General features: G+C 40.4%; 1 protein-coding gene across 3 annotated transcripts in view; it reads left to right on the top strand.

Moving 5' to 3' along the window:
- LOC100254031 (protein SABRE) overlaps positions 1-26,525 on the top strand; it is a 90,216-nt gene that overhangs the window by 49,086 nt on the left and 14,605 nt on the right. For all 3 annotated transcript variants that reach the window (XM_010666125.3, XM_019216401.2, XM_019216402.2), the window contains 4 exons: positions 147-244; positions 17,722-18,078; positions 18,275-18,393; positions 18,939-19,188. In XM_010666125.3, coding sequence (XP_010664427.1) covers positions 147-244; positions 17,722-18,078; positions 18,275-18,393; positions 18,939-19,188 — 824 coding nt within the window. The remainder of the gene's footprint in view (positions 1-146; positions 245-17,721; positions 18,079-18,274; positions 18,394-18,938; positions 19,189-26,525) is intronic.

The following is a 26,525-nucleotide window of genomic DNA, read 5'->3' as shown; positions in this document are numbered from 1 at the left end:
TCCTAGGTTCTATTGCAATGAATTCTGCAATGTTGTAGAAGTGCCTTAAATTGTTTACTACACTATCATGGTAGTTAATTTCCTGCAAGCATGACTTGTATTTCAGAAATTTCAAATTAAGAATATCTGTTTTGCTTTATCACCAGTGAAGAATGGTGATGTCAATGACTCTGAGGAGGGGACTCGTCATTTCATGGTGAATGTTATTGAGCCACAGTTCAATCTTCACTCTGAGGAAGCCAATGTAAGTTGTGGGGAAACATCATTATTGGAACCTAACTTCCTGATTAACATTTATAGACTGGTAAAAAATAATAATTATTCGCCTCAATTTTATTTATTTATTTTTTCTGGTTAATTTATTCACATGTGTAGTTATATTTTCCTCCAACAATGGTTAATCTTGCTTGGGAAATGGAAATGGAACTGAGCTTTCAAAACTTTTTCATCTTCTACTCTTTTATCTTTTATAGCTAATGATATGTCAAAAATACAATTTTTTTTTTTCTGTGACAAACTTATCAAAAAAAATAAAAATAAAAATTTCTGGGACAAATTAGTACATAGGTTTTGCAGTTTTGAAGCTTAGGACTAGAATATAGTAACATTTTGACCTTCTGGAAAAAGGATAATTAACATTCTACATTTTTTTGGTTTGCTTTACCAAAATAGAGCTTCCCCTGGTTGGAAGCAATACAAATTGTTAGGGGTTGTTGGAGACCATTTCCCTTATTGAGAGAATTTATTTATGACCAGTTGGGTTTTTCTTTTGTTGTTCTGATTCTTGCTCTTTTCTTTCCTTTTGTTTCTTCTTCAACTTGGAACGATTTTACACTTCTTTGTACATTTCCTTATATTAGTAATTTTACTTTTGTTCCTTAATTCCCACCACATGCGTAAAAGAATATCCATTTTTTTTTTCTACTAAGATTATGTTTTCTTGCATATTTCAGTCACAGAAACACAAGATTAATGTGAAGTTGGTGTAGTACAACACTATGGTAGTTGCCTACAATCAAATAAGTTGTGTTAGGGTTTTGATTCTTTTAGGATTTAAAGAGGTGAACAAGGAGTCTAGGTTATGGCATGACAGTTGGAGGGGGAGTGAAAGAAATTGAGAAAGAAAACAGGATGAAGAGAAAAAAACCTTGAAAGTATAACTAGAGCCTTCTAAGATTATCATCTAGAAGAGAAATAATGGATTCTCATGAAAGTATACAACCCAAAAAAACAAATAAATAAATATTAAAACAAAAAAATTATTTATTGTTCTCATGGTTAGATCAAGTAGCCTTATTTATATGTCTTAGAAAACCCAAAATACTTAACCATAGAAAAAGAAATCTAATCTATATAATAACTTATTATGACACTGTTTCTTCCTTGGGGATACGGGCAGCTTCTTCTCCTTTTTGTGGGACTGGTCTTGGTTTGGAGGGATGTGAGGTGGTTTTTGCTGTTGATTCTCTGGGAGAGGATAGCAGTCCCCTAAGGATGGTTTTGGTGAACCTCTCTGTTGGAGTTTGAAGAGGCTGGGGTGATCCCGATCGAAGTTGCAGTGGGTAAGAAGGATCAGGAGGAGGGTCATGTCTTGGCTTGGTTTCAAGGGCAAAGGTGCCTATGGAGAATTGGTCCTCAAGCAACCTGGCAGCTTTCAGCGACTGGTTGGGCATGCCAACAGTGGGCTTTGAGGCTGAGATCTTGGCCCTCTCAGCAAAATGAAGGCTAGGAAAGAGGTAATGGGGGGAGAGGATAGGAAGAGAAAGAACTCTTCTTCAAAATCTGAAAGGGAATTAAAGAAACTGGCGTGTTTTGTGAATTACAAGGGATTATAAGGTAAACAATGAAGGTGTGGGCAGGGAGAGTGGGAAATCATAGCAGTGGGTAGAAGATGCCTTTTTTCATCCTTTTGGATTGTTAGATGGGCTTCTGCTATGTTTTGGTCACAGCAACCAGTTTGGTAGGCAGGCCTAAAAGAAGGTCATCTGGGGGTACTTTGTTTTCTCTTGGTCTTTTAAGCTTTAGGCTTGGTTCGGGGGGCAGGTTGTTGTTGCCCTTTCCTTTGGCTTGCGAGAAGGTGCTTTTTGTATGCTTTGTGTGTACTTTGATGCGCCTCTTTCAAGCACTTTTAATTTAATCACTCTTTTTACCTAACAGAAAAAAAAAAGAAAAGTCTTTCCTAATATTTTTAACCTTCCAAGTAATTGAATTAAAAGAAAATAGAAAGTTTGAGAAAATAAAGAACCTTGAGAAATTTTTTTTTTTGATAAGTAAAAAGAAGTATATTAAACGAAAAGAGGAAACACCAAAAACCGGTGCCCTCTAAGTATACAAGGAGTATACACACCACCTTCCCTAACTAGGAGCCTATCCAGTCTACAAAACTTACAAGAGAAGAATGACTCTCTGCTAAGGAACCCTTGACCCATGACCAAAGATTACATACAAAAGAATATTTCAACCTTTGAAACGAAAGATCCTCATCCCCAAACGCTAGCCTATTTCTCTCCTTCCAAACTGACCAAAAAATACATAAAGGCGCCATTTGCCAAGCCTTCTTGCGTCTTTTCCCCACAAACCCTCTATTCCACCCAAGAAGGGTTGTCTTCACTGTACACGAAAGAGTCCAAGATATACCAAAAAGGGAGAAAATGAGGTTCCATAGGACCCGCGTCTTGACACAATGCAGTAGGAGATGATCCACTGTTTCTTCTTCAGATAGACAGAGAAAGCACCTATTTGCCAAAGAGAACCCCCTCCTTTGAAGTTGCTCCTATGTTAAAACTTTACCCCAAGAAGCCTCCCAAGCAAAGAAAGCTACCTTGGGAGGCACTCTTGCCCTCCAAATTCTTTCTCTAGGGAACATAGAAAGGCCCCCTGGCTCCATCATAGAATAAAGGGGCCTAACTGAGAAAGCCCCATCATTTGAAGTTGTCCAGATCACTCTATCTTCCTCCTCCCTTTGAACCCTGAAAGCTTGGATCTTCTGCAACAACCGCTCCACTAATCAATCTCCCAATCATTAAACACCCTTGCAAAGAGAGGAGTCCAACCAACCCCATCACCAACAGGATTTCAAACCTCCGAAACCCAAGCATTCTTCGACATGGACATGGAAAAAAGAGAGGGGAAGGACTCACAAAGAGGCCCATCACCACACTTGTCTTTCCAAAATTTCACTCTTTGCCCATTACCCAAATGGAAAGCTACCCTGCCATCTAACAACCCCCACTTCTTCCTAATTGCTTTCCAAAGCCCAACTCCGTTTCTTCCCATCACATCCCGAGTACACCAGCCCCCCTCCTCTACGCCATACTTGAGGCTAATTACACTCCTCCACAACGCCTCTCTCTCATTAGCAAACCTCCAATTCCACTTACACAAAAGGGCACTGTGCATCAAAGATAAATTTCTCACCCCTAGCCCATCTTTTCTTTTCTCCAAGCATACCAAGTTCCATCTTACAAGGTGAGGTTCATGGGCTAGAGCTCCCCCACCCCACAGAAAATCCCTCTGAATTTTCTCCAATCTCAACGTCACTTTTCTAGGCAAATAAAAGAGAGACATCAAATAAATAGGCATACTGGACATAGTGCTTTTGATTAGGGTGAGTCTTCCCCCTTTAGATATGTATTGCCTCTTCCACATAGCAAGCCACGAAAACGCTCTTCAACCCCATCCCACACCTCCAAAGAATTGAAAGCTGCCCCTAAGGGCATTCCCAAATAACAAGAAGGAATCCCTCCCACTTTACACCCCAACTCCAAAGCCAAACCCTCTATATTCAGCACCCTTCTCACCAGGATCATCTCACTCTTCTCTAAGTTAATCCTCAAACCCGAACACGCCTCAAACCACATGAGAAGCCAGCTTAGATAAGTCATCTGATCTGAAGACTCCTCACAAAAAACCAACGTATCGTCCACAAACAATAAATGCGATATTTGCATCCCCTCACCCCTCCCACCACTCACCTTCCACTCAGATAAGTAGCCCCCACTAATAGCCCTTCTCATCATACTACTGAAAACCTCCATGGCGATCACAAACAAATAAGGGGAAAGGGGATCTCCTTGTCTTAACCCCCTCGTGCTTTGAAAAAAACCGGATGGAGAACCATTAACTAACACGAAGAATTTCATTGTGGAGATACACCAATCAATCCACTTTATCCATCTCTCTCCAAACCCCATCTCTTTAAGAACAGCCAACAAAAAGCTCCAGCTAACACGGTCATAAGCCTTCTCTATATCCAACTTGCATAACACCCCTCCCACATTGTCTTTCAACCTTGAGTCCACATCCTCGTTTGCAATTAGCACTGCATCCAAAATCTGTCTACCCTCCACAAAGGCATTTTGAGACTCTGAGATCACTTTTCCCATCACTTTTTTAATTCTATTGGCCAACACCTTGGCCAGCAACTTGTAGAGGCTGCTTACAAGGCTGATAGACCTGAAATCTTTCAAATCTTCAGCACCTCCCTTCTTTGGAACTAAGACAAGGAAAGTTGCATTTAGAGATTTTACAAATTTACCCCTCTCATGAAATTCCTTGAAGAAGCCCATTATTTCAACCTTTACTAAATCCCAACTGAACAACCAGAAAGCCATGATGAAGCCATCCGGGCTGGGGGCTTTATCCTTGCTTAGATCTGAAAGTGTCGCGAACACCTCCCCTTCCGTAAAGGGAATTTCCAGCCCCTCAGCCTCACAATTATCTAATCTAATGAAGGGCAGCCCCTCAACATCAGGATGCCACCCCCCTTCTTCGGTGTACAGACTATTAAAAACTCCCACCACACTATTTTTTAAATCTAACTCCTCCGTATGCCAACAATCATCCACTTTCAGCCTAGCCAACCAGTTCCTTCTGCTATGCGCATTCGCCATCCTATGAAAGAATCTGGTATTATTGTCCCCCTCCTTCAACCACAAGTCCCTTGATCTCTGTCTCCAAGAAATTTCTTCCCTCAACACCCATGTCTTATAAGCCTCCTTAGCCTCCTTCCTTGCTTCACAATCCCCCAGACTTAGAGTTGAATGATTCTCCACTGCATCCTAGTACACCACTTGACTAAGAGCTTCTCTCTTCTTAATCTCAATAACCCCAAAAAGTTCTTTATTCCAAGTCTTTAAAAGCACTTTTAAGGCTCTTAATTTTGCATCCAGAACAAAGCTAAAAGACCCAGTAAAAGTTAAATTGCCCCACCACCTCTTCATCTGATCCATGAACCCCTTTTCCTCCAACCACATATTCTCAAATCTGAACGGTGACGGACCCCTCTTCAAACCTCCACCTTCTAGTAGGATGGGAGAATGATCAAAGACTGGTCTAGCAAGAATCCCCTGCATGGCACCATTGAACATTCTGTCCCACTCATCTGTTACTAAGAACCTGTCGAGCCTAGATTGTGACTGATTGTTTAACCCACCTCGCCATGTAAAGGGACCCCCCTGTAAAGGATAGTCCCTTAGCTCCAAATACTAAGAACCTTGAGAAAATAGAAATTTTGATAAAAATTTTAGAGAGTAGAATAGGTTTAGTAAGCAAGATAGACATTGAGGCTTTTAGAATGGGATTAGTGTGCAACTTTTGAAACTTTAGACAAGACTTTTAGAAAATAGAAACCTTTTTATAAAAATACTTAGAAAATTGAAACTTCTTTTTAGAAAATAAAGTTTATGCAAAATAGAATTTTAGAAAATAGACATTTTTTGGGGAAAAGAAAAGGCTTTTAAGGAAAGACACTTTCTAAGAAAATACACTTTAAAATATAGAAGATTTTAGAAAATAGAAAGCTAAGTGTTGAAGGATTTATTACACTAAGGAATTTCCTGAGAAACAAGAATTTTAAGTACTAAATAGGAATAATATAACTAGCTGCTACTAAATTTGACTCCAAATAATCCTTATGTGCAGGAACCAAAATACCCTTGGTGGCTCTTTTTGCATAAATCCTAAGGGCCTTATCTCCATTATCCTAGGCTTGAAGCCAAGAATGGTAAGGTCTGTAACGGCCAAATAATTGAGATTCCTTTAATTGAGGTTTATTTGAGCCCCAGGACACCTCTAAGTTTTTGAGTTGACTCTACCCATTTCAAACTTCCCTTATACTGGCCCACAAAACTGAAAAGAAAGATTGTATTTTTTATTTTATTTATTTTATTTTTTTTATAGGTAAAAAATCAATTGTGTTAATGGCACATGATGCATACAAATATGCCAAAAAAAATCCAAAATAACAAGGTCAAGGGAATACAAAAAACAACAACTGATCCTTTCTTAGTAACCTAGCCACTCCACTAGGTCCAAGATGGACAAGAAACAATCTCCTATAGACACCTTAACCGATTCCAACAAAAAGTACATGAAAGATTGTTGAATGGTTTAGTTGCTTCCCTTAATATTCTCAAAAGCTCTTTTGTGTCTCTCCCTTCATAAAGTCTAGAACAAGCATAAAGGAGTAGCTTTTCAAACCCTTTTTTTTTTATTTTTTCGACGAAAGACCTATGCTAGCTCAAAAGGGCTTCTCTCATTGAAGAGTGCATCACCTACTAGACACTAAAATATGAGCATAATGTTTGGGCATGGGGCTACACTGTTGCCCATGATGCATTGAGAAAGGATGAGGGAAGAAGGAAAACGGTGGTTTGCAGTGGAGTCCAGGTCCTTTGAGATCTCTATTGAGGGGCTTGGAGGGAATCTGAGAGGGGTCATAGAGGAGCGTGGAAGAGGTTATTCCAGGTGGGTCAGATTCGGGGAGTGCAGTCTAAGATGCCTTCTGGCAGGAGTGGAAGCTTGTTGCAGAGATGTTGAGATGCCGAGGTGGAGCAAAGGATGGAAGGAGAATGGAAGGTCTCTTAGGCTGGAATGCCGGGAGAATGGGGCTGGAAGGTTCATCTTCTGCAAAGTGGTCACGGCAGAAAAAAAGAGTTTCTCCCTGGTGTTCCCAGAAGGAGAAGGAATCCATGGGGGATGGCTCATATTGGCTGAGAATTTAAGGGCGCTCGGGGTGGTCCCTTTTTCTGAGGAAAAGGTGGAGCAAAAGGCTGTGTTCCGGAACAGCCGGAAGGCTGAAAGTGGGATGAATGGAGGTGAGAGGATGTCATATGCAAGTGTAGTAAAAAAGAATGAATGTTTGGAGGAGGAGGCTATTTGGTTGCAGATTGGAGAAGGAGCTGTGCAGGGCAGAGAAGAGAAGCTTAGGAGGTGCTTGGTTGGGAAGTTTGAGGAGGGACCTTTGTTAGGTTCAGAGGTTCAGGTGTTGAAGGTGTGGGCTAGGAGCACTTGGCAGCTGAGAGGTGGCTTGCAGGTGCATATTTTTGGGGGGTCTTTAATCCTCTTTGAGTTTGAGGATGTCTTAGAGGCAGAAAGGGTGTTGACGAGAGGATCTAGAAGATTCAGGGAGAGACTCATCAGTTTGGAAAGATGGTATCATGAGACGGGGTGCTTGGTACAGGAAGAGGCTTACAAGGAGGCGTGGGTGAGAGTATTGGGTCTCCCTTTACATTTGTGGAGCCGTGAAGTGCTCATTAAAATCGGGGACTGCTGTGGGGGATTCTTAGAAGTGGATGAAGGTGCGGAGAATGCGGTCCAAATGCAGTGGGCTAGGATCCTAGTGAGATCGAGCGGGAGAAGACTTCCCGGTTCTTTGCAGCTAGTGATCGGGTCTATATGCTACTCAATCCAGTTGTGGTGGGAAATACTCCCGAAATTTTCAGTGGTTGTTCCGAGAAGCTACAGTGAAGGGTCGCCTGAGTCGAAGGTTAGAGGTGACATCGGTGGTGATCCACGCGCGAGCAAGGGGGTGGAGAAAGACCTTGGTCAGGAGCAGACTGGCAAAGAAGACGTGTCAAGCTCTGGAGGGAAGAGTGGCTGTTTAGGGGAAGGAGTGGACAGCCATCTCCAAAAGGTAGTTGCAGGCGGGGACGTTTTTGGAGGCGGTGGCAGGAGGGCCTGTTTGGAGATGACAGGGGACTCTAAGGGAGCAAGCGGGCCGGTGGGGGAAAGTCCAATTGGGAGGCAACAGGATAAGAGGGGAGTTGGGCTTGTGTTTGAGTTGAGGGAAGGATTGGGCTGGGCCCATTTCGGAGGCCCTTCTATTTTAAGTGAGGGGGACAGCTTGGGGGTGCAGAACCCATTAGGGCTCATCGCGGGGGATGATCGCGCAGCAGCGACTGTCCCGATGGAGTGGATCGAGCCGCCGGAAGCTTGGAACTCAGGCGCCGATGAAGTTCTCCAGGCTGAAGCGGCAAGGTATTCCTCTTTTCCCTGTCCTTTGATGCCTCGGGGGGCGCGGGCTTTCTCTTCTTCTTCTATTTCTTGTCGGAAAAGAGCGGCGAAAAGGTATCGGGGGGTGCGGGCCTCCTATTCTTCTCCTCTTTCATGCCGGAAAAGAACGGTGAGTGGGTCTCGAAGACGCGGCTGTGGATCGGCGACGGAAATGGAGGGTGTGGATGGGGACATTAGCCCCTTGAATATGGTATTGGCTGACGGAAGGGGTGAGGAGGGCTGTTCTGGGGAGGAAATGGCCATGGTTTTGGTCGGAGAGACAAGTACTGATGAAAAATACTCCTTGAGGCAGACTGTGGGTGGTACGGAGTCAGTGGAAGACTGGAAATCCTCTTGTCTTGCTCAGTTTAGTGATTTTCTGGGCATGCCAACCACGGGATGTGAAGAGGAAATTTTAAATATGCTTAAGAGATGGATCATGAGGAAAGATCAGAAGAACCAGAGGATTGGGGCTAAAAGGGCCAAGGTAGAAACCTCAAAGTCAGTAAGGGAACTTAAAAGGTTGGAGTGCTCCATTAATTTTAAAAGCTCAATGCATGGAAGAGCTCTATTTAGAGAAAGTGGGGGGTCAGTCTCTGAGGGCAAATGAAGTTAAAAATTATATCCTGGAATGTGAGAGGGGCAAATGATAGAGATAAAAGAAGGCTCATCAAATCTCTAATCAAGACTCAGAAAGCGGATTTGGTTTGTCTACAAGAGACCAAAATCCAAAGAATGTCGTCTAGTATAGTTCGGTCCTTGGGGGTGGGAAGATCATTGGAGTGGGGTGCTCTTGATTCTCAGGGTATGGCAGGGGGGGTGTTAGTTTTTTGGGATACTAGAGTTCTAGAACTGTTGGATATGGAAATTGGGAATTTTTCAGTCTCTTGTCGTTTTAAAAACGTGGAGGATGGTTTCTGTTGGGTTTTTACAGGGGTATATGGCCCTGCTGTTGGGAGGTTGAGGGAGGATTTCTGGGAGGAATTGGGGACAATCAGGGGATTGTGGTAGGACCCGTGGTGTTTAGGGGGAGATTTTAATGTTATTAGATTGTTGGGAGAAAGGAACAAGATCTCAAGACTGTCATCAGCAATGAGAAGATTTTCGGAGATCATTGATGATTTGGAATTAAGGGATTTCCCTTTGCAAGGGGGGTCTTTCACGTGGAGGGGTGGGTTGAACAATCAGACTCAGTCAAGGCTGGACAGATTTTTAGTTTCAGAGGATTGGGAAGGTTATTTCAGTGGGGCAATTCAAAGTCTTTTACTGAGAATTGTTTCTGACCACTGCCCAATTTTGCTGGACTGTGGGGGAACGAGGAAGGGGCCTTCCCCTTTTAGGTTTGAGAATATGTGGCTGAAGGAAGAAGGTTTTAGGGATTTACTTAGGAATTGGTGGGTGGGATTCAATTTCAGAGGTTCCTATAGTTTCACGCTGTCTGAAAAGTTGAAAGCGCTTAAGGCCTGCTTGAAGGTGTGGAATAGAGAAGTGTTTGGGAATGTGAATGCTAGAAAAGAATCAGCTTTGAAGCAGATGATGCTGTGGGATGCAATAGAAGGGGATAGGGTGCTGAATACTGAAGAGCAAAATTCCAGAAAGAAGGCTTTGGAGGAGTATGAGAAGTGGGTGATAATGGAAGAGACAGCTTGGAGGCAAAAGTCGAGAGAGTTATGGCTGAGGGAGGGAGACAAAAACACTGGATACTTTCATAAAATGGCCAATGCTCATAGGAGGGTCAATTCCATGGTGAAGATCAAGATAAATGGGACGTGGGTTTCTGAAGAAAGTGACATCAAGGAGGGTGTGGTTCAGGCTTTCCACTCTCTGTTGTTAGAAACAACTGAGTGGAGGCCTAGATGCAATGGGCTGCAGGTTGGGGTCTTGGAAGGGGAAAATGCGACTATGTTAGAAGCTCCTTTCTCTGAGGAAGAGGTTTTTGGAGCTCTTTCGGATCTCAATGGGGATAAAGCTCCTGGTCCTAATGGTTTCACAATGGCATTTTGGCAATTCAGTTGGAGTTTTTTGAAGGAGGAAGTGATGGGGTTCTTCAAGGAATTTCATGATCAGGGCAAGTTCGTCAAGAGCATAAATGCATCATTTCTAGTGTTAATTCCTAAGAAAGGAGGAGCCGAAGACCTCAAGGATTTTAGACCTATAAGCTTGGTGGGAAGTCTTTATAAGTTGTTAGCAAAGGTGTTAGCTAATAGGCTTAAAAAGGTGATGGGTAAGTTAGTGTCCAAGTCCCAAAATGCTTTTGTGGAGGGAAGGCAAATATTGGATGCCTCGTTGATTGCGAATGAGGCGATTCATTCAATGCAGAATAGTGGGGGAAGGGGCATCCTTTGCAAGCTAGATATTGAAAAAGCATACGACCATGTGAATTGGAGTTTTCTCTTTTGGTTGATGGAAATGATGGGCTTTGGAGCTAAGTGGATCAGCTGGATTCAGTGGTGTATTGGGACTGTCAGCTTCTCTGTTCTGATTAATGGTACTTCCTCAGGTCTTTTCAAAAGTTCTAGGGGTTTGAGACAGGGGGATCCCCTTTCCCCCTACTTGTTCGTGATTGTCATGGAGGCTCTTAGTTGCTTGCTGAAGAGAGCAAAGGAGGGGGGGTTTTTGTCGGGGTGGCAACTCAGTGGTAGAGGAGGAGGGGGAGTGGAGATCACTCATTTGCTGTTTGCGGATGACACCTTAGTTTTTTGTGAGCCTTCCACTGATCAGGTGTCCTATTTGAGTTGGCTCCTTATGTGGTTTGAAGCAAAGTCAGGGTTGAAGGTGAATTTAGACAAAAGTGAAATCATCGCGGTGGGAAGAGTGGAGAATGTAGAGGAGGTGGCCCTTGAGTTTGGATGCAAGGTTAGCAGGCTTCCTTCTACTTATTTGGGTCTTCCCTTGGGGGCTCGTTTCAAGGAGGTGGCTACTTGGGACGGAGTTGAGGAAAGGTTGAGGAAGAGGCTTTCTATTTGGAAAAGGCAGTATATCTCCAAGGGGGGCAGAATGACCTTGATCAGGAGCACTCTGTCCAGCATGCCTATCTATTGTATGTCCCTGTTTCAGATGCCAAGAAGCGTGAGTTTGAGATTGGAGCGTATCCAAAGGGATTTTCTTTGGGGTGGTGGGGCATTGGAAAGGAAGCCTCATTTAGTGGAATGGTCTATTATATGTTCAGATAAACGAAAGGGCGGTTTGGGTGTGAGGAGCTTGGCGTTGCTAAATAAGGCTCTCCTTTGTAAGTGGAGTTGGCGTTTTGCGGTGGAAAGGAAAGCTTTATGGAGGCAAGTCATAAGTGCAAAGTATGGGGAAGAAGAGGGTGGTTGGAGGTCTTGTGTTGTGAGAGGAAGTTTTGGGGTTGGGTTATGGAAAGCGATTAGGAGAGGGTGGGAAGCGGTAGGCAACAATTTGGCTTATGCTGTGGGAAATGGTAGGAGGATTAGATTCTGGGAGGATAAGTGGTGTGGTGATGATAAGTTGTGTTCCCTTTTTCCTTCTCTATATGCTATATCCTTGGATAAGGAGGCTTGGGTAGCGGATGTATGGAGTCATTCTGGAGGGGGAGTGTGGGCTCCTAGGTTCTCTAGGAGTATTAATGATTGGGAGGTAATTGAGGTGGAACGCCTTCTTTTGAGGTTGCAAGGGAGGAGGGTTTACAGTGATGTGGAAGATGAAGTAATTTGGACTAAGGCAAAGGACAAAAGATTCTCAGTTAAGTCTCTTTACAAGGACTTGGACCCGGAAAGGCGTGAAGAATTTCCTGCAAATATCATTTGGAATTCTTTGGTGCCGCCAAGGGTAAGTTTTTTTGTTTGGGAAGCCACGTGGAAAAAGTCCATAACATTGGATCGTCTTAAGAGAAGAGGGTTCTCCTTGGCTAATAGATGCTATTTGTGTTTGGTAGAGGAAGAATCCATTGATCACATACTCTTGCATTGTGGGCTGGCCAGAAGTTTATGGAGCTTACTTTTCTCTCTATTTGGAGTTTCATGGGTGCTCCCCTCTTCAATAAGAGAAGCGTTATTGGGGTGGTTAGGGCCTTGTGTGGGAAAGGAAAGGAGGAAAGTGTGGCGTTCAGCACCCTTGTGCCTCTTTTGGATTGTTTGGAAGGAAAGAAACAGTAGGGCTTTTGAGAATGTAGAGCATACGTTTTAGGGGTGTAATTCGGTTTTACTTTGTAATCTGTGGGCGTGGTCCAGGGGTCTTTTTGTTTCTGGTCCCACTTCAGTTGTAGATTTTGTTGATTGGATAGGCCATGGGTAAAGGTTTTTTTTGTATACCTCCTGTATACTTAGGGGTGCTTCCTTGAAGTGCCTCTTTTCATTAATATATTGTCTCTTTATTCATCAAAAAAAAAAAAATATGAGCATAGATCAATTGCTATAAAATAACTACTTTCAAGCAATGGAGTAGGATGTCGTTAGTTGCTTCTTCTCCTTCTTTGCACATGAAGCATCTATTTGGGATCCTCCAACCCTTCTTTGTAAGCTGGTCTAATGTATGAATCTTGCCCCACATTGCTTCCCATGTGAAAAACAAATATTCGGTAGAACCCGAGAATTCCAAATAGAACCAAAAGGAAATGCCTCCACCCTTCCACTTAACTGAAAAATGTCACTCTTCTAATTCAGCTAAGCCAGTTTCTCTTAAATGTCCCACCTAATGGACTGCTCATACAATCTCCTAAAGAAGGCTTCCACCTCATCTAACTTCCAATCATGAAATTGTCTTAAAACCCTAGGATTCCAACTACCCACCTCCTACATCTCAACAACTCATGCATCCTTAGAGGAGGCTATCAAGAAGAGTTCCAGGAATAACTCCTTCAAAAGTGTCGCCGTACCACCTATCCCTCCAAAGTTTCATTTTATACCCATTGCCCACCCTAAAACTAGTTCTACCCTTGAAAACATCTCACCCACTCCTAATTGTCTTCCACACCCATTTCATAGCCTCCTCAATACTCTAGAGCACCAATCCCTCTCTTCCTCCCTAAACTTTCCAACTATCACCTGTTTCCAAAGGGAGTCCCTATCAATCACAAATCTCTAGCGCACTTATAGGTTAGGCACATAAGTTCTTGAGAGAACTCTCCCAATAAGCATATATTAAAGAAACCTAGTGGACTTATAATCAATTTAGAAATCATATTTTACCAAAAAAGCAATTTATAGTAAACTTAAGACTCTTAGAAAAATTTGGAAAGATTTTCCTTTTTTTAAGTTAGAAAAATTTAGAAATATTTTCCTTTTTAAATCCTTAAATTAAATTGCGTTTCAAAATTCTTCTAAGATTTGGAAAGACTTTCCTATTTAAATTTTCAATTTAAAATTCTTTCCAAAATAATTTTATTTTCAATTTTAATATAAATCCGCTTTATGTCTTTTATGTCATTATTCTCCATTAACTCAACCATACTTATTTAATCTTGAATAAATTTTGTAGCAACATTGAATCTTCAAAAAGAGTGTAAATCACAAGAAAGTTTGCAGAATCCTAAGCCAGTATGAATGGAACAAAATTACCAAGTTAATCTAAATAGCTTAAGGCACTAACACGTAGTTCTCTTGATATTTGCCTTCACGAAGTTGCTTCCATGGCTGCCCAATTTTTAAAATCCTCCATCACCACCCTCTTATAGCCTCTCTTTCCTCAACTGTTAAAATACCTTCCTTTCCTTAGCATCCCAAAATCCTATTTGATTCACAACCAACTTTTTATTAGTAGAGACATCTCCCAAAACCCCTTTGTTCCAATCTTTAAGGTCCTCCTTTAAGCTTTGAGCTTGGTTGCTAAGACATGGCTAAATGACCCTCTAATATTGTACCCTTGCCACTAATTTTTTATCAAGTTTTTGAAATCATCTGCTTTCAACCACATGTTTTCAAATCTGAAAGACTTCCCCCCCCTCCTATCCCTCCTGCTAGGTGCATGATTAGACATAGGTCTTGGGAAAATGCTCTAAGTCAGACCACTAAAACGATTCTCCCATTCTTCTCGGACAAGAAAACAATCCATCCTAGATGCAAGCTATTTATTTAAACCATTGCTCCATTTGAAAGATGCACCAATAAGGGAAGGTCTCTCAGCTCAAACTCCTTTATGAACTTTGAAAAACGCCTGATAGTTGTTGATCATCTTAGGTCCTCCTTTCCCCAGGAAATCTCACAACATTTAAATCCACTCCTACACACCAAGGGTCATGCCAAAGACTTCTTATATCACTCAATTTAATCCAAAACAGCTCTCTTCTCAGTCTGAACTGGACCATAAACACATGAGAACATTCAAACAAAAATGTCCTCGCAAATTTTGAATTTACAAGAAATTGAAAAAGCTTCCACTTCCATTTTGATGGACTCAAACATATACTTTTAAAAGGCACAAGGTGCAGCCCAAGGCATTGGTCTTTAGTGAAGTGGGGTATACCCTAAGTCATATGTATAATTTTATATAATATAGGAGATTTTGGCATGTAAACATTTGTCCCGAACACTTATTATCAAATATTAGCCAAAGAATTAACATTTAACAAAAGAAAATTTGAAAAATAAATAAATTGATGATTAATGTCAAAGGAATAAAATAAAATAAAAATATTGCATAAAATAAAACTATTACCTTATTTAAAAGAAGTGGAAAAAAAATATTCATATAAATAAGGGATTTGACCACTTTCTGCATATCCTCTTGTTGATCCCTCTCACATTCTATTTCATTAGCAGACTTTTACTATTTCTCAAATGCTCTTCCCATTAGTCCTTCCTTTGATTGAAGCACTGTTGTAATTTAACAAGCATTCAAGCTTACGAAATTCCTTCTCAAACTTGGATCCAACAGTAGTCTTCTTTTTTTTTTTTCTCCCAACTTGAGGCACTTCCCCTTTTTCTTAGCTCCATCTTTCTTAGAAGGGCAAGAATCTCTTCTCCAAAACCATCAATCGATGCCCCCACAATCCTACTGAAAGAGGCTAGCTTAGAGAAATGACCATCAGAGGAGGGAATCCTAGTTTGGACAAATGGAATGAGGCTTTTTTTTCTGGAAAAAACCTTTGGTCCATCTCCATTGCACTCTTACCCCCATTATTTCTGCCAGAATTTTTCCTATGCTTCACCAGTGTGCCATCTGTCACCAGAAAGGAAGAAAAATTGGCATGCACCATAATTAAATCTTCATTATTTCAAAGAATAACATACATCCCTAATTTATTCTGAGACTCTTCAACAGAATCCTCAAATCTAAGAAACCTGAATTTAAACTCAAAAAACAGGATAACTACCAAATAAATAACTATCTTTATTTTTAAACTTAGATACGACTCCTAATCTGATAAGCATAAAATTTAAATAACAAAGACTAATTCAAATAACTTACCTGAAACTAAAGGAATTCAAATGACATTTGACTCTGACTTCCAACACCATCCTTTAAGATCATATGCAACAAACCTTTTGCTATTGCCTTATCCGCAATGTCCTCTCCGGCCACATCCCCATTTTCATAGGGAGCAACATTTTATTGGATAAGTAGAGGAAATTATTTAGAAGAGAAGCACAAAGATCCTTCAGAGTTGCAAAAAACAGAAAGCAGAATCCAAACCCACAAGCAATCATCAAATCACTTGGACACATCTCACTAGAACATGCCAAGATGCACATTCCCTCCCTGTTTAAAAAGTTCACTTCTTGATTAGCCAGTCTAGGACCTAAATAAAAAGTCCCTTGAGAAATCTAAGCTCCCCTGTATCAGATAATCATAGTACTAAGGATCAGTTCTGGTCAGTCTAACCCAAGAGATGACTATGAAAGAATCACCCTGAATGAGAATTGAGTAGTTGCCTTGATTGATCTCAACCCTTCCAACAAGGTTCAATGTTCTTTATAATTTTTAGCCCAAAATCAACCAACTTGGAGAATACTATAACATGCTCTCTGTGATCTCTATTATTTTACATAGACTGTCCAATGAATACCCATTGAAGTTGAGCTGTATGACTCTGGGATGAGAGAGACCCAATAGTTCATAGTAAGCTTTCTCATCCGACAGCCTGAACTAATGCAATCATTAATAGAGGGTTGATTAGCAAGTTTGAACAATCAAAGGTTTGAAAGTTTGTTATTAAATTAGCTGCCAAAAGGTCAATCTTGTTTTACTAAAACTGTAATAAATAAATATATGAAGGCTACTATTATATCCAGGAAACCATAAGAAAGTAGTTAAGGGCTAGCATTATAAAAGTGGAAGAACCTGCTCATTGTAGGAACTTTTATTTCCAGAAGAAATATACTAAGTAATTATCCAGAATTTTCTGGTTTCAGTTTGTGCAAAGATCTTTGCCAGATTTCTCCTTTAAAAAGTCCTTTTTTTTTTTTTTGGATAGATAAAAAAGAAAATTATATTAAAAAATCTTAGCTTCAATGATGTTTGGAGTAACTTGGTTCTACTCTATGTGGTATTTGGATAGTAGCTGTATTAATTTTCTGGTTTTCGTCATAAACAAACAGCACTAGATCTATAATTTTTATTTTTTTTTGATAGGTAAATTTTTGTCCCACAAACTCTCCCAATCCCTTTATGACTTGATCCATCATAATAATGATCAAAAGATTCATTGCAAACTTTTTGGTTATAAGCACGTAAAGAAGGTAAAAAAATAAGATCTTCAATCAAAGCAATCCCTAGTACTTTGAATTTAATGCATTGTTGAGTTAAGTTTAGTGGATGTGCACATTGAAGAGTCAATTCACCACCCCACAGATCATCCTAGAATCTCATTGAGGGTTGATTTCCTAGAAAAATTCATATTTGCTTTTGTAAGAGAATTCTCAAGCTTTGACATAGATGACTAAAGTCCACAACTGCATGGGACTGAGATATGTTGAGAATCTAAATACTGTTGACCTCATAGTTGGCCGCTATGATGCTTCTTCATCATGTATTCCACCCAAACTTTTGGAATCAAGTATCCAAGACATCTTCATGTCATAATGGATCTAATTTCAAGATTCACACCCCTCTTTCTAAGAGAATCCTGAAGTTTTGAAACAGATATGTGAAGTCCACAACTGTATGGGACCAAGACCTATTGAGGATCTAAATAACTTCAACCTCATACCTTGCCACCACCACCCTTCCCCATGTTCTATCCCACCCAAATTCATTTCTCTAAAGTATCTTTCTTACGGAACAAATCTAATTTTAGTAAGAGCGTTGACATTGTTCTCTCTTTCAAAAAAAAAAAAACAAAAAATCTACTACATTGTTTATGATAATACTTTGATTGTGTTTTGAGTGTTTAGTTATGATATTTTATAGTCATTTAAAGTTCCACGATCATCTACATGTATTTCTTACTTTTTCTCAATACACCTCTTATCTGCAAATAGTCTGCCATCTGTTTAGTCATGTCATCAAATGATATTCATGCATTATTGTCACCATTTATTTGTCTTCCAGGGTAGATTTCTGCTTGCTGCTGTTAGTGGCCGTGTTTTAGCCCGTTCATTTCATTCGGTCCTTCATGTTGGCTATGAGATGATTGAGCAAGCACTTGGTACTGAAAATGTACAACTTCCTGAATGTGAACCTGAAATGACATGGAAACGCATGGAATTTTCTGTGATGTTGGAGGACGTGCAGGCTCATGTTGCACCAACTGATGTTGATCCAGGGGCTGGACTGCAATGGCTTCCAAAAATCCGTCGGAGCTCTCCAAAAGTAAAGCGTACCGGTGCTTTACTTGAAAGGGTGTTTATGCCTTGTGATATGTACTTCCGGTACACAAGGCACAAAGGTGGAACTGCAGATTTGAAGGTGGATTTTCTTTCTTTTAGATGTGTATAAATTTCGTTAGATACTTTATTTGAAGTACCTCTGACCTGTGTATCAGAGGCATTGATTTTTTATGTTGGCATCCACTATTATATGTCACACTAGTGCTGGTTAAAACTTACTTCACATGATTCTCTGTTTTTAAGCAATTCACTTGCTGTATATTTGTTCCATGCAGGTGAAGCCCTTGAAAGAGCTCACTTTCAATTCTCGCAATATAACAGCGACAATGACTTCCCGCCAGTTTCAGGTTATGCTAGATGTGTTGACCAACCTTCTCTTTGCACGGCTTCCCAAGTGAGGATGTGCACTTTTTTTTGCTTATATTCTTTTGAAATCTTTTCTCTTGTTTTTTTTTTTTAACTATTTGGAAATTTAAATTAAGTGGTTTCTCATTCCACTTCTCACTATCACAGCATCTATGATGTCAGTAGTTATCTTTATTAGAATGCTATGTTAATTACTCAGTCTTCACATTTTTATATCAATATGTGTTGTTGTGTGAAGTTGAGCGAGTCTAAACATATTTGATGTAAGGGCCAAGTTCTTAATTATATTTGTGGAGTCAAGCTTCATTGTTCTCATCAATATCTGCCTACTAAATATATGTATCTTCATGCATGAATTCTGGCTCTAGATTTACTGATTTGTATATTTATCTGCCAACTAAATGTATATTCACCAAGCAACCAAAAAACATAGAACTTATAAATTTGATGCAGTCACTTTCTATGCCACAAAGTACTTAGACTTAAACACATTATTCAGGATAAAATAATATTTTGTTTGATGCAATTACTTTCTTACTCTTCAAAATAATTTGAGTAAAGTATGTGATTCAGGCCAAGGAAAAGTAGTCTGTCATATCCTGTTGAAGATGATGAAGATGTTGAAGAAGAGGCAGATGAAGTGGTTCCTGATGGTGTTGAAGAGGTAGAACTTGCACGAATCAATCTTGAGCAGAAAGAACGGGAGCAGAAATTGCTTCTTGAGGACATTAGGAAATTGTCTCTTTGTAGTGATACTTCCGGAGACCTATGTCCTGAAAAGGAAGGTGATTTATGGATGACTACCGAGGGCAGATCTACATTGGTGAGAAGTTTTAATCTTGAGAAATAAATTTAAATTGGAATCCTAGATAATATTTGTGATGCTAGTCTTTTTATTTTTATTTTTATCTGATTTTGTGCTAATTTCCAGACCATCATTACGCATTGATGTAGGACAACCCAAGGATGGTTGCCTACAATCAATAGGTGGGTCAGGGTTTGTATCTTTTAGGGTTTAAGGAGAGGAATAAGGGATAAAGGTTATGGTAGAGAAAAATAAAATAAAAAATATAGAGAAAAAAGTTTCAAAGAAGATATAAAAACTATAAAGTCTTACTAATGCCTTCTAAGAATCTCACCTGGAAGAAAATCAATGGAGTCTCATCATCGAGAATTGCAACACTTGTAAAAAAACTAATATTATTTAATCACCAATCAATTACTATGATTTACATCAATTAGCCTTATTTATAGGTTTTTCTAAGAAATCCAAAGTCTATTAGGATTCTAATAACCTATTATGATTCTAATTATAATTCTCCTATAACTTAATTAGCTATTCCTAATTTAACTCCAATAAATACTAATCCTAATTTAATTCCAACTAAAAAAAATGTCCATCTTCATCATTCTCCATGACTTGAAAAAAGAACTTGATCTCAAGTTTTTGTGATTTTCCACGATCAATTGAAATCCTGAGCAATGCCTTCCATACGTTTTTTCTTCATTGACTTTACACCATGGTAAGATAGGATCTCAAGATCTTTGGAACTTTTTCAATTTTATGCAGACAAGTACCAAATTTTGAAGGACTTTTGAGTGTTGTAAAACAAATTGATAGTTCTCAAAATAATGTGTGTCATCAACAAGCTTGTAGTAAGTTGGATGTTACGCAAATGAGGAAGTTGATTTGGTAATTCTACAGTCCACAAGTTAGAAAAGTCATCAAGGATATTACATATTTTTACTGGATATTTGTTATCTTGCTCTTTAAATTCATCCACACTCTTAGTGGTTAGCATCCACTTAAGGGGTGGTGAGTCTCTCTTGGTTTTTTGTTTTAGAGGCCTTAGCCGCCTTGTATACCACCTGTATGTTGTGTGGCTTTTTGCCTCTTCTTTAATGAATTTCTGGTTTACTTATCAAAAAAAAAAAAAAAAACATTCATCCACACTCTTCGGGCTATTAGAGAAAAAATAATTTTAGTTTCCATGCTTTCCTTTTCAAATTGATGCATAGTAAACATCTTTTTATGGTTGGACCTCTCTGGCTTCTTAATTGTTAGGACTTCTTTGATTCGACAAAGGATCTTCTTATGCTCATTGTGAATGAGAATATATGTATTTTTGTAGCTATCATGTTGAACCCTTCTATAAAAAGTCCAAGATCTTCTAAGCAAAATATGACTTACTTTTATTAATAAGACCTCACACCATACAAACTTTTCAAAATTCTTACGAAAAAAAGAATATAACCAAACAACGAAAACTTACCGAAATAGAGGAGTCATTAACCCTTGCTACTTAGAATGGATTTGAATGTTTATCTATTTTAAGATTTAGTTCTCAATAAGCTCTTACGAAGTATTCAAACTGCTACTTCCATCAATAATCATGGTACATAACCTTCCTTGGCAAGAGATACATATATGGAAAATGCTAGTACGGCACCAATCTTCTTCTCTTTGAGACAATTAACAAAGGTTGTACTATAAGACTATGACCTTCTATCATACCATCATAGCAATCGTATTCTTCACTAAGTTCATCTTCATTAAAGGTCTTTTCTTTCGTTGAATAACTCTCCAATTCAAATTTTGGTTTTTCAATACAAAAGTGTAAACCTTTGCTTAGGCACACAACAACATAATGACCATGCCTATCACCCTTAAAGCATAAAGGAGTCATGCTTACCTTTTTATCTCCGATACTCATTGAAGTTTTATCCATAGTTGTTAAAAACTTACAATACACAATATGATACATTTTTTATGAAAATCGATATGTATCACAATCCATATTTTATTTTAAAGTGTATCTTATCATACATTTACAATACACTATATGATACGTGATATCACGATACAATCATACATACATCTTTAACTATTTTTCTATAATTTTTTTTGAATAAAATCAAATAAATTCTTTTTTTTTAATTTTTTTTTTATTATATTATCTATTTAAAATATACTAAAAAATTACAAATCGATCATATAAAGGAGAAATAGGTAAATAATCTTATATTAAAAGTTGTATTTTTATTGTCAAGTACTATATTAGAATTCAAGTAAGTTTATTTTTACAATGAATAATGGAGAATTTTCATTTGAATGTGTTGAATATAATGTATGTATAGTATACTATCTTTCCTAGTTAATATAGGTCACATGTATGGTAGTTAGGACTCCTAGCCTTGTATATATATATCTCTCAATTGTAAGTAGAGATTACAATGAATGTGAATAAGGTTTTTCTCCTTTCTCTCTCTCTCTCAACATGGTATCAGAGCCAAGGAAGAAAACCTAATTCTTTCCTGTTTTCCGTGTCATCAACTCCGGGAAACCTTCCGGTGATCGTGTTTCTTTCCGGTCACCTTCCCCATCTCCCAATACTTTCCGGTTAGTCGGATCGTCGTTAGAAACCACTCACCGCTGGCAAATTTTCCGGCGAAATTTTCCGGCGAACTTTCCGGCAAAATTTCCCGGCGACCTATTTTTCCGACACCGACCATACCAGAAGGAGCGCCTGGAGGAGATCTCCAACTTTTGTGAAGGCACTAGCACCAAAAGAGCAGCCACGCGCCGGCCACGCGCAATTTTCCGGTCGGCGGTTGAATCTCACGCGCCGGCGCGTGGGGGCGCGTGAGAGCTTTTCCTGCGACGCGCCTCCTCCTCGAGCTTCGCCTGACGCCGATCAGCCTTCCCACCTCCCTGGTTCTCCCATCCGAGCCCTGCACGTACCTCTTTTGGGGATTTTTGTCTCCGTCGGCCCTCCAAACAGTCTTTCCGGCGAAGCTCCGACCACTTTTTCTCCACTCCAATCCCTGCACGTGCCTTGGGAAGTGTTCTTCTCACTTTCTGGTGGTACCACACCGCGATTTGAGGCCGTCTCCCTTTTTCAGTGGTGCCACGCTGCAATTTGAAGCCGTATTAGGGCTCTCTTCGATCCAAACATACTTCATTCTCCAGATAAGTGGATATGGCTACTAAAGCTTCCATTTTTTCCTCTGTCATATCTGGATCTCCTATGATTACTTCAGAGAAATTAGTTGGGAGTGAAAATTATCTTTCCTGGTCTGCCTCTGTTGAACTTTGGTTTATGGGTCAAGGATATGAGGATCACTTGATTACACAGGAGGCAGATATCCCTGAGGTCGACCGCGTACAGTGGAGGAAGATAGATGCACAGTTGTGTAGTGTATTATGGCAATCGGTTGATCCCCGAATTCTTCTTCATCTTCAGGCCTATAAAACTTGTTTTAAATTTTGGACTCAGGCCAAAGGATTATACACGAATGATATCCAGCGTCTTTATAAGGTGGCTTCTGCTATTGTCCATCTCAGCCAACAGGACTTGGATCTATCTACTTATATTGGCCAGATTGCCTCTCTTAAGGAGCAGTTCTTGACTGTGATGCCTCTTACTCCTGATGTTGGGGCTCAACAAACACAGCTTGACAAGTTCTTCATGGTCCTTACTCTTATCGGCCTCCGTCCGGATCTTGAGCCTATTCGTGATCAGATTCTTGGTAGTTCATCAGTTCCGTCCTTGGATGATGTGTTTGCTCGCCTCCTCCGTATCTCGTCCACTCAGACTTTGCCATCTGATAGCGCTTCAGATTCTTCTGTGTTAGTTTCTCAAACTACCTCTCGAGGAGGACGCAGTGGTACCCGAGGTAGAGGCCACCGTCCTCATTGCACCTATTGCAATAAACTTGGCCACACTCGCGATCGTTGCTATCAGTTACATGGAAGACCTCCTCGCACTGCCCATATGGCCCAGTCCTCTGATTCTCCGCTGCCTCAGCCTCCGAGTTCCTCCGCATCTCAGACATCTCAGGCTTCTATTGCCTCTGTTGCCCAGCCTGGTAATGCCTCTGCCTGCCTTACCCACACATCTTCTCTTGGACCCTGGATTCTAGATTCTGGAGCATCTGATCACCTATCTGGTAATAAGGATCTTTTCTCCTCTATTACTACTACCTCTGATTTACCTACTGTTACCTTAGCTAATGGTTCTCAAACTGTGGCTAAAGGTATTGGTTTGGCCCTTCCTCTGCCTTCTCTACCTCTCATTTCTGTCCTTTATACTCCTGAATGTCCTTTTAATCTTATTTCCATCAGCAAAATCACTCGTACTCTTAATTGCTCTATTACCTTTTCTGATAAATTTGTGACCTTGCAGGACCGGAGTACGGGGAAGACGATTGGCATAGGACGTGAGTCTCAAGGCCTCTATCACCTCACCTCAGATTCATCTCCTGCAGTTTGCATTTCCACTGATGCTCCTCTCCTCATTCACAATCGTCTGGGCCACCCTAGTCTCTCCAAGTTCCAGAAGATGGTTCCTCATTTTTCCACTTTGTCGTCGCTTCCGTGTGAGTCATGTCAGCTTGGGAAACATACTCGTGTCTCGTTCCCAAAGCGTTTGAATAATCGGGCAAAGTCTCCTTTTGAGCTTGTCCACACTGATGTTTGGGGTCCTTGTCGGACTGCGTCTACTTTAGGATTTCAGTATTTTGTCATTTTCATTGATGACTATTCTCGATGTACTTGGTTATTCTTAATGAAAAATCGAGCTGAGTTATTCTCTATTTTCCAGAAATTTTATACTGAAATCCAAACCCAGTTCAATATTTCTATTCGTGTGTTACGCAGTGACAATGCCAGGGAATATTTTTCAGCCCAATTTACTTCGTTTATGTCTCATCATGGGATTCTTCATCAGTCTTCTTGTGCTCATACTCCTCAACAAAATGGGGTAGCTGAACGCAAGAATCGACATCTTGTTGAGACAGCTCGTACTCTCCTCCTCCATAATCATGTTCCTTTTCGTTTTTGGGGGGACGCTGTTCTTACCGCTTGTTATTTGATTAATCGTATGCCCTCCTCTGTCTTACACGATCAGATTCCTCACCCCCTTCTTTTCCCTGACCAACCACTTTATTTCCTTCCTCCTCGTGTCTTTGGTTGTACTTGCTTTGTTCATATTCTCACTCCTGGACAGGACAAGCTTTCCGCCAAGGCCATGAAGTGCCTCTTCTTGGGATATTCCAGACTTCAGAAGGGTTATCGTTGTTATTCCCTTGAGACTCATCGGTACTTTATCTCCGCTGATGTCACCTTCTTTGAGGACTCACCATTCTTTTCCACCACTTCTGAGTCTCTTCCTGTTTCTGAAGTCTTGCCCATTCCCATTGTCTCCCCACCTGATGCTATGCCCCCTCGACCACTTCAGGTTTATCATCGTCGCCCTCGTGTCGTTGCTCCTCTCCCTTTTCCTGAGGCACCTGCTGACTCACTTCCTATCCCTTCGGCTTCACCTGCCCCGACTCTGCCTTCTCCTAATGACTTACCCATTGCTGTTCGGAAAGGTACTCGCTCTACTCGTAATCCTCATCCTATTTACAATTTTTTGAGTTATCATCGATTATCTTCACCCTATTCTGCTTTTGTTTCTGCTATATCCTCTGTTTCTCTTCCAAAGAGCACCCATGAAGCTCTTTCCCATCCAGGCTGGCGACAGGCAATGGTGGATGAAATGGCTGCTCTGCACTCTAATGGCACTTGGGATCTTGTTGTTTTACCCTCGTAAATCTACAGTTGGTTGTCGTTGGGTCTATGCAGTTAAGGTTGGTCCTGATGGTCAGGTTGATCGCCTTAAGGCCCGCTTAGTTGCTAAAGGCTATACTCAAGTTTATGGTTCTGATTATGGTGACACATTCTCCCCTGTTGCCAAGATTGCTTCTGTCCGCTTGCTTCTGTCCATGGCTGCTATGTGTTCTTGGCCTCTTTATCAGTTGGATATTAAAAATGCCTTCCTTCATGGTGATCTTGCTGAGGAAGTTTATATGGAGCAACCTCCTAGTTTTGTTGCTCAGGGGGAGTCTGGTTTAGTGTGTAGGTTACGCCGCTCTCTATATGGCTTGAAACAATCTCCTCGAGCATGGTTTAGCCGTTTTAGTTCTGTTGTTCAAGAGTTTGGCATGCTTCGCAGTACAGCAGACCATTCAGTTTTTTATCATCATAACTCCTTGGGGCAGTGTATTTATCTGGTTGTTTATGTGGACGACATCGTCATTACAGGCAGTGATCAGGATGGTATTCAGAAACTAAAGCAACATCTTTTTACCCACTTTCAGACCAAAGACTTGGGGAAACTCAAGTATTTCTTGGGAATTGAGATAGCTCAATCCAGTTCTGGTGTGGTCCTTTCCCAAAGGAAGTATGCTTTAGACATCCTGGAAGAAACCGGTATGTTAGACTGTAAACTGGTAGACACACCTATGGATCCGAATGTCAAACTTGTACCAGGACAGGGGGAGCCTTTAGGAGACCCCGGGAGATATCGACGGCTCGTAGGTAAATTGAACTATCTCACCATTACTCGTCCAGACATTTCTTTTCCTGTGAGTGTTGTTAGTCAATTCCTACAGTCACCATGTGATAGCCATTGGGATGCCGTAATCCGTATTCTTCGATATATCAAAAGTAAACCAGGCCAAGGTGTATTGTACGAGAACAGAGGTCATACTCAAGTTGTTGGTTACACAGATGCAGATTGGGCTGGCTCACCCACAGATAGACGTTCCACTTCAGGGTACTGTGTTTTTATTGGAGGTAATCTAATATCTTGGAAGAGTAAGAAACAAGATGTAGTGGCCAGATCTAGCGCTGAAGCCGAGTATCGAGCTATGGCTTTGGCAACATGTGAACTCATATGGTTGAGACATCTTCTTCAGGAGTTGAGATTTGGAAAGGATGAACAGATGAAACTCATCTGTGATAACCAGGCCGCATTACATATTGCATCCAATCCAGTCTTTCATGAAAGGACCAAGCATATTGAAGTTGACTGTCATTTCATTAGAGAGAAGATCGCATCAGGATGTGTTGCTACAAGTTTTGTCAATTCAAATGATCAACTAGCAGACATCTTCACTAAATCTCTCAGAGGTCCTAGGATTAAATATATTTGTAACAAGCTTGGTGCATATGACGTATATGCTCCAGCTTGAGGGGGAGTGTTGAATATAATGTATGTATAGTATACTATCTTTCCTAGTTAATATAGGTCACATGTATGGTAGTTAGGACTCCTAGCCTTGTATATATATATCTCTCAATTGTAAGTAGAGATTACAATGAATGTGAATAAG

This window comes from Vitis vinifera, chromosome 18 (genome assembly GCF_030704535.1).
Source record: "Vitis vinifera cultivar Pinot Noir 40024 chromosome 18, ASM3070453v1".
Classification (NCBI taxonomy): Eukaryota; Viridiplantae; Streptophyta; class Magnoliopsida; order Vitales; family Vitaceae; genus Vitis; species Vitis vinifera.
The sequence above is the reverse complement of the archived record's forward strand: the minus strand, read 5'-3'. Positions and strand labels throughout refer to the sequence as shown.